Genomic DNA, 9,606 nt, shown 5'->3' on the forward strand with positions numbered 1-9,606 from the left:
CCACTGGCTTTCCTGAAGCTTTACAACAGTGTATTGTTTTTGGATAGCACTGTGAACTGATTTTGTAAAAGCTTTTTCTTACGCTTGATACACTGGCTAAACAGCATTTGTTCCGTTTAGTTCAATAACAAAAACATCTGTTTTTGTTACTGAAATCTCCAGTTCATTTTTCAGCTTGATGTAAGTTCCTAAAGCAAGCCTTGTTCTAGCTTTAGAAGTGTCACATGCAGATTTCTAAAAGGTTGAAAGTCTGTTTCTGTGAACTCTGCGACCATATACTTAGGTAGCTGTTGATGGATTGAACTCTCTGAGTAACGGGCTGGGGGGTGCTCGGGGGGGCATCGCTCATGTCCGAGCCCGGTTTTCAGAGTGAGTGGGTCCTTCTGCCTCCTTAGAACAGCGTGGGTTTTCTAATGAGGTCGTAAATGTCCCGTTAAGATTTTATCGGCTTCCTGTGTTGTGTGTGCATGTGTTCCCAGCCAGACCTTGAGTTTTCATAAGGAACAGGTCCTGATTTGCAGCAGCGTTAATTGCTGAGGTGATCGCTTGTGGACCTTGCTATTCTGGCGCACCCGGTTGACCACACGGCGGGTCCCGTGTCCTTGTGTTGTAAGTGGGAGAACCGCGGGCCAGAGGCTGGGTGAACTGCCCCTGGCGCTGGAGTTTGGTCTCTCTTCGGACTCAGGGAGGCGGTTTGAACTGGTCACGATCAAAACCTCTAAATCTGTCTCTCCTCCCGTGAGCTGGGAAAGTGTTAACCTTGCTGGCTCTCGGTTCACGAACCTGTAAAGTGAGCATGAAATAGGCCGTCTCAGAACGCCCTTTAGATCCGCGGTTGTCAGGGTTTAACTTTCTCTCATTCTTGGAACGTTGCGTCTGTGGTCTCCCGTTCTCTGGTTTACGTGGTCTGTCCCTCGGCTCAGACGGCGTCCTCGTCAGAGGCGGCCAGACAGTGGACCGCCATCCGATGCCGAGTGTGTGTGTGTCCTCTCACCGGAATTTATGCCCATTTTAGTGTGGCTCCACTAACTACTGAATTTCACAGTTTCCTGTTTGTGCAAGCGTGGCGGTCACAGTGGCAGCCCAGTCGGTGACAACGCTGCACAGGAGATAATAAACCAGCAGCGTAAATACCAGTTAGTCCATTGCTTTCAAAGAAAGGAGTCCCAGCAGATGTGAGTCAAATCACAGATTTCAGCGTCTGGTCTGAAGCCCGGTACAGTATTCTAGCTGTCCGTCCAAAGGACACAGAGAGACCAAGCAGGTGTTGTTACTTGAGTTCCTCGGTCCCATGCACCCCCACCTCGCCCTGCGCTGGCCAGCTCAGCTGTGCCGATTGGCCAGCCAGCAGCCTTTGCAGTCACTGTAAATAAAACTGCATTCCCCGGGAGAGGGGGAGGCCGGAGGGGTCTCTGGAGCTTGAATGTCGGTGAAAGTTTGATTTTCTGCTTCCCCTGTCGGTGTAAAGGGGAAAAAATTATGTGTAACACTTGATTTCAGTACATTTTCCAAGAGGATGGTTTTAATTAAATTAAAAATAAGTGTTACTCATATATAATATGTACTTTTTACTGTTGACATAGCATTATTAGCCTATTAACACCAAAATGAGTATTGTTATTTTTGTTATTAACATTTTCTGCTACAGAATGCAAGCTACTGTGTATTGCAAGAGATTGTATCTTTTTAAAACAGATATAGAAATGAAAAATAAAAATTAAGAACTTCCATGGCTGAATAAATAGCATAAAAATGCATACTGTCCTTTCATATTAATAAATTATATGCAAGATAGAAATTTCAGATCTTATCATCTATAGTTAACTTTGCAGCTAGAAGGAATTAAAACATGTTTTTTTAACAAAAGTATCATTTATGAGATCAAGTATATTTAGTAACAACTTCAGTTGAATTTTTTACATGATACACCATTTTAACTTTTAGAATTATTTTAGAAATATCTTCTCAAGGCAAAAGTAAGTTTTCTTAAGAGAAAAAGAAACTAAGACTACTGTAAGTTTTGTTAAAGTTACCAAAAACGTAGCTGTGTTATGAGTCAATAAAAGTAAAATTCTATTACCCAAAGACATTCTTTTTAATTAAGTCTTAATATTTATCATTGCTTAAATACTGACAGTGATTAAAATTCCCCCATTCTGTTTTTTGTAATGAATTTTAAATAATACTTTTATGAGTGTACATTTTTTTATGCTTTCTGATTGCAAAAATGCTAATGATTTACCAAGATTCAATACAGGGAAGTCACTTGATGTGATTTTAGCTCTTATATCCACACTGGTCTTTGCTTCAGTTTGCATTGCATAATCTCTATATTGTTATTTCAAAACATTTGTTAATACCAACCCTTCCGCTTTCCCTTGACCCACTCATTCCTTCCCTCCAGGATTTGCCTAGAAATGTATCAGCTCTTCATAAGGGCAAATTGTTAAAATGAACAGTTTACCAAGTTTGGAACTTAGACTACTATATTTTGCTAAATGAACAGAAGAGAAGTAGTCTTCCTCACTCTTCTTTAATGTTCCCTTGGTGAATTACTCAGTTGTTTTTGTTGTTTTTGTGTTGTTGTTGTTTTAGGAAAAGATTATTTATTTATTTTTAGAGAGGAAGGGAGAGGAGGAGAGAAACATCAGTGTGTGGTTGCCTCTCACACGCCCCCTACTGGGGACCTGGTCTGCAATCCAGGCGGGTGCCCTGACTGGGAATCATACGGTGACCCTTTGGTTCGCAGCCCTGCGCTTGGTCCACTGAGTCACACCAGCCAGGGCAAATTACTCGGTTTTTAAAATAATTTCTTCATCTGCATTTCACTTTATTCTTAGAGAGGCCTTTTGGAACATGTTTTAACCAAGTCCCGAGTGCAGGGAAGAGTGTGCGGGGGGCGCTCGATCCGAGCCTCGGGCGGGTGGCTGCAGCGTGAGTGGATCAGAAGTTGGTGAGGAAGTCGGTGACTCTCCAGCGGCTCTGAACCCGAGTTTCCGGTGTCTGGCGATTACCCAGACCTTTGCTGCCCCACTGCTAACGTGGGTCTCCAGGGATTGTTTAAAGGACTGTCACAAAAACGTTATTGTGGACAAACCTCACTTTGAAGTAGACATGCTATGAAAAATTCGGGCTTCACGTCCGAGAGAAGTCTTCATTCTTGTTTTGTCCGACATCCACACTTGCAGAAAGAAAACTCGGAGCTAGAGATTTTCAGATAGGCGGTGACTCTCAGAGTTAGGGTAAAAGCCCCAGTTCTCTTGATCCTTCTCGTTATTCTGAATGGTCTGTGAAAAAAATTTTGACAGGTGTTTTTTTTTTTTTTTTTTTTTGGACACAGAATGAGTCTTGACTCTCAAATGCCCTTGGCCTTTGAAAAATGATTCACTGGCCTGTGACATGTTAAAACAGTGGGTCATAAAGTGCCATGTACCCGACCGTTCATTGTTACACTGAAAGCGCTTTAAAAATAGGTCACTATTTGTCATCTCCCCGCCGTCCTCCGCTAGCGGTTCAGGCGGAGCCGGCGGCGGTCGCCTGTGAGGGGAGGGGGATGTGGCTGCCGTCCCGACCCAGGTCCCCTCCCCTCTGCTCCTTCTCTCAGGCACTGGCGTGGTGGCAGAGACGTCTGTGTGGTGTCCTGATGCTCGGTGGGGTGTGGGGTTTGGGGGGTGGGACAACATGCTCTCGTACCCCTACATTTCTGAGCACAGTTGCTAGCAGGTGTGCCAGGGTTCGGGGGCCCAACCAGGGCTGGGAGACCTCTCCTCTGTGCTTGTCGGTTTAAGGGAGAGCTCAGCTGTTCTTCCCGTGGCATGGAAGGGTCACCAACACCATGTCCCGTTCCCCCCCAGATCGCCCAGATCCCATTCTGTGGGGAGATCGACTGCGAGGACTGGATCAAGAAGACCACGGCCAGGTAAAGGGAGCCGACGGACCGGAGGGGGGTGCGGCCGCGAGACAGAGAGAGAAGTGCACAGCCTGAGTGGGTGGACTTCTTACTTGTCTTTAATTCCAGGGATCAGGACCTTGAGCCCGGTGCTCCGTCCATGGGGGCGAAGAGCCTTTGCATCCCCTTCCAGCCGCTCTGCGAGCTGCAGCCTGGAGCCCGCTGCGTCTGCGGCAAGAACCCGGCCAAGTTCTACACCTTGTTTGGGCGCAGTTACTGAGGGCGGGCCCGCGCCCCGCCCTCCAGCCCCTCACTTTTAAAAAACTTGATACCAATATCTTCCCAGATATAGTTTTATGATTTTTTTTAAAAACAAAAGCTCAAAGAGGAGGTCACATGAAATAAATGTCTATTCTTATGCCTAAAGTGACTGTGGAAGTAAGGCTTTTCTGCATACAGCCCCAGTAATAAATACCATGAACTGATACCAGTGTGTGTGTTCATTTGTTTCTGCAGTCCAAGGTGCTGCGAGGAAACCCCTACGAAGAGATGAGAATAACAGAAAATAACTTGCCCCCGTAGGGGTTTCCCGAAGCTTCTGAGGAGCAGACTAACCGCAGAGAAGCTCGAAGCTGCCTCCCTCAAATGCACCCCTTACTTACGGGGACCCCTTGGTGAGGGAGTGTGTTCAGGAAGGACGCTTTCACCCCCCATCCACATGCGATGGACTTCTTTCTTAAATCGAGATGCAACTAAAATTCCCAAACTTTCAGACACCTGAAAAGGGGCGGTGCTTTTCAAGCAGGTGCCTGGACCTGAGTCCAAGCAGTGTCCCTGAAGAAATGTCACACTTGCAGATGACAGCCACCAGCCGGTAGATACGTGACCGACAGCCCCTAGTGCTGGTGTTCACAGCAGCAAAGAGCAGACAGAGAGGCCAAGGGGTGTTTTCTAGGGTGGGACGACAGCGGGTTCCTGCAGGGGAGACGGGGGATCCGCGAGTACATCCTGAAACCCCGGTGAGCCGGTGCGCGGAGGAGAGCGGGTGCCCTCCCCAGGGTGGGCGGGCCTCGTTCGGTCCGAAGGACCGGGCCGCCCCTCCTTCCGCCTCCCGCTGACCGCCTCCTCTCCTGGGAAGGCTTTGAGTCTTGAGATCGGCGGCAAAAGACACCCAGTGGAACAGGTGGAGGGAGGGCGTTTTGACCAGAGTCCGGACATACCACCCCACCTGTGTCCGATTCCACTTGGTGATACCAGTCATCTCCCACACCGCTGTGTGTGGGGGCTGTCAGTAGCTGCAAAAGCAGCTCCCTCTGCCCTGTTGCCTTTAAACTCATCCTTGGTCCTTCGCTGGCCACTTTTACGAGGTCTAGAAGGGGCTAGCCCTTCATTTAGTGAATGTAATTCATAAACTTTCATAAATGCTCTGTGCAAAGTGCCAGAGCAGACAAGAGTTGAGTGAAAACAAACGTGATGTTCTTTCCTTGAAGTCGTCCTATTTCAGATGCAAGATCAGATGATCAAGCAGACAGGGAGGGGGGGCGATGAGTCTGGCTGAGCCTTGTTAGTAGGGGCCTTGCCTCGCCCACCGTCCCTGACACGATGACGTCATCCCCACGGAGTCACGATGATGTCATCCACACCGAGAGAGCGCACGCTGAGAACTGTCCCGTACTTGAGGGGATACCTGGGAAGTTCACACTGTTCTGTCCCACCATCCGGCTTAAAGTAACAGAAACTATTGTGGTTCAGTAGGTGATATTAAACCAATGTATTTGCTCATCTTTACCGGAAAGTTTAAAGAGTTTGGACCATCAATAGAACTGAAATAATACAAAAAGATGTTAATCGTCAGGTAATGGGAATATTTCAAACTACATTTTAAGTAGGCCACCCAAACCAAACTTTGTGATTAAGAAATACCTGCTGAGTGAGTGAGTTTCTTGCCTCCTTGTGGTCTTGACTCAAGAAACATCTCAGGGCATTCTTCCCTGACCGCTTGATTGAAAGTTACAGCTCCACCCCCATGCCAGCACTGCCCTCCTCCTCTGCTTCCTTTGCCTCCCTTGTCCGTACCACGTGACATTGAGTCCACTTGATGACCTCGTTAGGCTTCACGAAGGCAGGGTTTTTGTCTTTTATTCGTTGCTGTTGAGCCTGGAGCCGTGTCTGGCGCCGTGCAGGAACTTGGACCAGGTTTGTTGCAGGGGTGGAGGAACGAGGGCGTCTCGGTGCAGTTTGATACGGAGCCCGGGTGTAGGGGTCCTCTGTCACACTGTCAGCCGAACTGGAGGTCACTTACGGGACGCTAGGGAAATTGTTGGGGCTGCATTTAAATTGCAGGGATTAAGTCACAGTCAGTGGATCAGTGTTTTCCAGATAAAAAGAACCACTAGGAAGAATGTGTTTATTTATTTATTCATTTTTTTAGAGAGAGAGGGGGAGGAAGAGAGAGAGGGAGAGAAACACTGATGTGAGAGAGAAACATTGAGGCCTCTCATATGCACCTGGACTCGGGGACCAAACCAGCAACCCAGGCGTGTGCCCTGACTGGTGATCGAACCTGTGACCCTTCGTTTTGCAGAATGATGCCCAACCAACTGAGCCACACCAGTCAGGGCTCTAAATAGAGATTGTTTTTTAAATAAAAAATGGCCGTTACGGAGGCTGAGAATTCCCAAGATCTGTAGGGCCCGTCAGCAAAGCAGGAAACTTAGGAGAACCTGTGGTATAGTTTCAGTCTCATGGCCCATGGGCTCCAAACCCAGAAAGAGCTAACCCTCCAGTTCAAGCCTGAAGGCAGGCCAGGGCGCGTCCCAGCTTGAAGGCGGCCAGCGGGCAAAGTCAGGAGGGTCTCTTCAGGCCTTTAACTGATTGTGCAAGGCCCACCCACCCTGGGGAGGGCAATCTGCTTTATTCATCCAACACGCCCTCACCGGGTCCCTCAGCAGGGCGGGGGAGGCAGGCCAGACCAGTGCCCGGGTGGGGGCCTGGGTGTCCTGGTCACGCTGCTGAGCGGTGAGGTGCCAGGGGACACCTGGGGCATACTGGAGCACCAAGTTGAGAGCTCTGGAGTGGCCCCTGCTGGCTGCCTGCAGCCCTGCAGCCCTGGGGCTTCCTCAGGATACTTGAGCCAGGGAAGAGGTAACTGAGGATCAGGGCCAACCTGAATTACGGAAGAAAAAGACACTTTTCCTCCCATCCAGCACCAGATCCTTACTGTCGAGCTAAATTCGCTTTCCGTCCAGCTGGCTCACGTATCCCAGGTGTGAAGGGTCACGATGTCACTGAAACCTTTCGGTGACAGGCCCCAGTACAGGAATTTACAGACAACGGAGACCTCCTGGGACACGTGACAATTACGCATGATGCCATCGGATGGACGCCAGGGGACTGCAACTGGCGAGAACTACAGAATGGGACGGTACGAGCTTTTCCAATTGGGAAGCCGCGCATTTCCCCAGCTCCGACCGGAAATGAAGACCCCTTCTGGTGTCATCAGGAGCTGCTGCCTTTTGGAAGGAACTGACGATACCGGAAGGAAGATGGGGCATGAGTTCAAGTAGCGACCGCATCAGGAGGCACACTTCACACAATGGCCAAGTGGTTGAAAGAGGACAATGCAATGGACTTATTATGGGGCCTGGACCATCCCAGTCAGCCCAGACAAGGGGCGGAGACGTGGTTTGAACCCTGTGACTGTTCCGATTTTGTGTCAGAGACCTCTAAGAAGTTGCCTGGACTTGGAGCAGAGGTCAAGATAGAAACCAACCACACAAGAATAGTTTTCTGCAGTGGAGAACCTACTTACTTGGGCAATGAAACATCTGTTTGGGGGTCAACAGGAAATAAGACTCTTGCTGTAGCCGTAAAAAAAATTCACTACCTCTTCAAACCATGTCTGTCAACTAAAGAATTTCGGTTGAGTCTCTTGAAAGCTTTTGATGCAGTGATTATACACACAGTTCTCTTTGTTTTATAATATTGAATATTGGTTTTTACCTACAAAATTCCCTTTTATTAAAATAACATGAAGAAATCCCTTTACCTAACATAAACAAAATAATCTCTGGTTTATAAAACCTTTATTCCACTGCTTTCTTCTCTCCTACCATCAGTATCTCAGTTTTTCATGGAGTGCTTTTGAATTTGTGCATTTTTCATGTCTTTCTTCCTTGGGCCAGAAAGGTAAAAGGCACAGGGGCAGAACTGCTGTATAATAATATCAATATTTTTTGAGCATGGGCTGCAAGCCAAAGGGTCATCGGTTCAATTCCCAGTCAGGGCACATGCCTGGGTTGTGGGCCACATCCCCAGTGGGGGCCACGTGAGAGGCAACCACACACTGATGTTTCTTTCCCTCTGTTTCTCCCTTTCCCTCTGTCTAAAATTAAATCTTTTTTTAAAAAAAGTTAATGAAAGAAAAATAATATTTTGGGGGGAAAGAAGTCGAAACTCTTAGAGTGTTGGCCAAAGTGAGCACGTTACATGATCTTGATGTCAATCACCTACCCTTTATGCATAGGAATTAACTTTTATATTAATTCCTATGAATAAATTACAGTTTATACTGTATAGAATTACAATTTATATCAGCTCCAAAGGCTCCTTCAACCCAACATTTTGAATCTATGAATATGGTGTTACCAAGATGTTTAATTTACCCTCAGCAATTTTTTCACCGTAGGAGCTACTTTTTTCCTGGTGTGGTAGTTACAGTTTTTCATTTATGTGCTTTTTTTTTTTTTTTGGTAGTTTAGACTGACTTTGCAGCTCTTGCAACTTCTGGAAACGTTCTGTTAGTCTGATTTAGTTCTGCTCGCCCAGCCTCAGTAAACACGGTGGAGAGGAGCCCGAGTGGTCAGCTAGTGTTTCTGGACTAGCCAGCAACTGGCGCTGGGTGATGTCAGCATCCTGGCATTTTCGAACCTTCGTTTCCTTATCTCTGACATGACTCATCTGCCACGATTGTTGTAAAGATGGCAGCCATGTCTGTTTGGCGTCGCCAGGTCACGATAAAGGTAGCTGTAATGATTAATCAAAGAGGAAAAAGGAAAACATCCTCACAGAAAACCCTCAGAGCAATGTTTGGTCAAATGCCTGGGCACCTGGTGGCCCAGTCGAAACTGACACGGCTAATTAACCCCCCCCCCGCCCCCCAGTCTCTCTGCTCAGAAAAGGTCGCACAGAGCAGCTTCAGTCCCTACTTCTCCAAGGGCTGAGTGTTGTCCCCAGACTGCTCAGAGCGACAGAGGCCGCTGTGGTTTCGCCTGTTCAGGAACCAGTAATCCTCCAAGGACTGGAAGTGATGGATGATAAGAGTGAAAACAAAAATAGTGGTTACGTCGTTATAATTTGGCTTTATTCCCCGAAACTGACTGGAGTTACGTCTTCCGCTCCTCCAGATTAAAGGTGTTTTCTCTTTCCTGAGCGTGAGGATTTTGTTTTTTTCCTGATCGTGGAGGATGCTGGGAACCAGGGCGCTTGCGCATTCCAGATCAGTGCGTGGGCCAGGCAGTGGACAGCTCACCCTTGCTCCGTCTTTGGCTTTCACTTGCTGTAGCCCCGATCTAGAATGTTCCCTGGTCTCTGCATGAACAGCATCCCAAACTGTGTGCACGCCAGGGAGGCAGGACAGGCTGGCCTTTGTCAAACGACTTGTCTCACCGGTCCCTGCGTGAGTGTGGAGGCGGGCAGGGCCGAAGCCGCAGGTGTGC

The 9,606-nt window shown here is 47.9% G+C and overlaps 1 protein-coding gene and 1 pseudogene across 1 annotated transcript in view; both read left to right on the forward strand.

Moving 5' to 3' along the window:
* Positions 1–4,376, forward strand: part of EPRS1 (glutamyl-prolyl-tRNA synthetase 1) — a 44,830-nt gene extending 40,454 nt beyond the window's left edge. The window contains exons 31-32 of the mRNA XM_045861523.1: positions 3,855–3,919; positions 4,019–4,376. Of these exons, the coding sequence (XP_045717479.1) occupies positions 3,855–3,919; positions 4,019–4,169 (216 nt within the window). The 3' untranslated portion in view covers positions 4,170–4,376. The remainder of the gene's footprint in view (positions 1–3,854; positions 3,920–4,018) is intronic.
* A 1,115-nt stretch (positions 4,377–5,491) lies between these two features.
* LOC123832002 lies at positions 5,492–7,923 on the forward strand (annotated as a pseudogene).
* Positions 7,924–9,606: the final 1,683 nt, after the last annotated feature.

Source organism: Phyllostomus hastatus, unplaced genomic scaffold (assembly GCF_019186645.2).
Source record: "Phyllostomus hastatus isolate PE091 unplaced genomic scaffold, TTU_PhHast_1.1 phas_contig_148, whole genome shotgun sequence".
In the NCBI taxonomy this organism is placed as follows: Eukaryota; Metazoa; Chordata; class Mammalia; order Chiroptera; family Phyllostomidae; genus Phyllostomus; species Phyllostomus hastatus.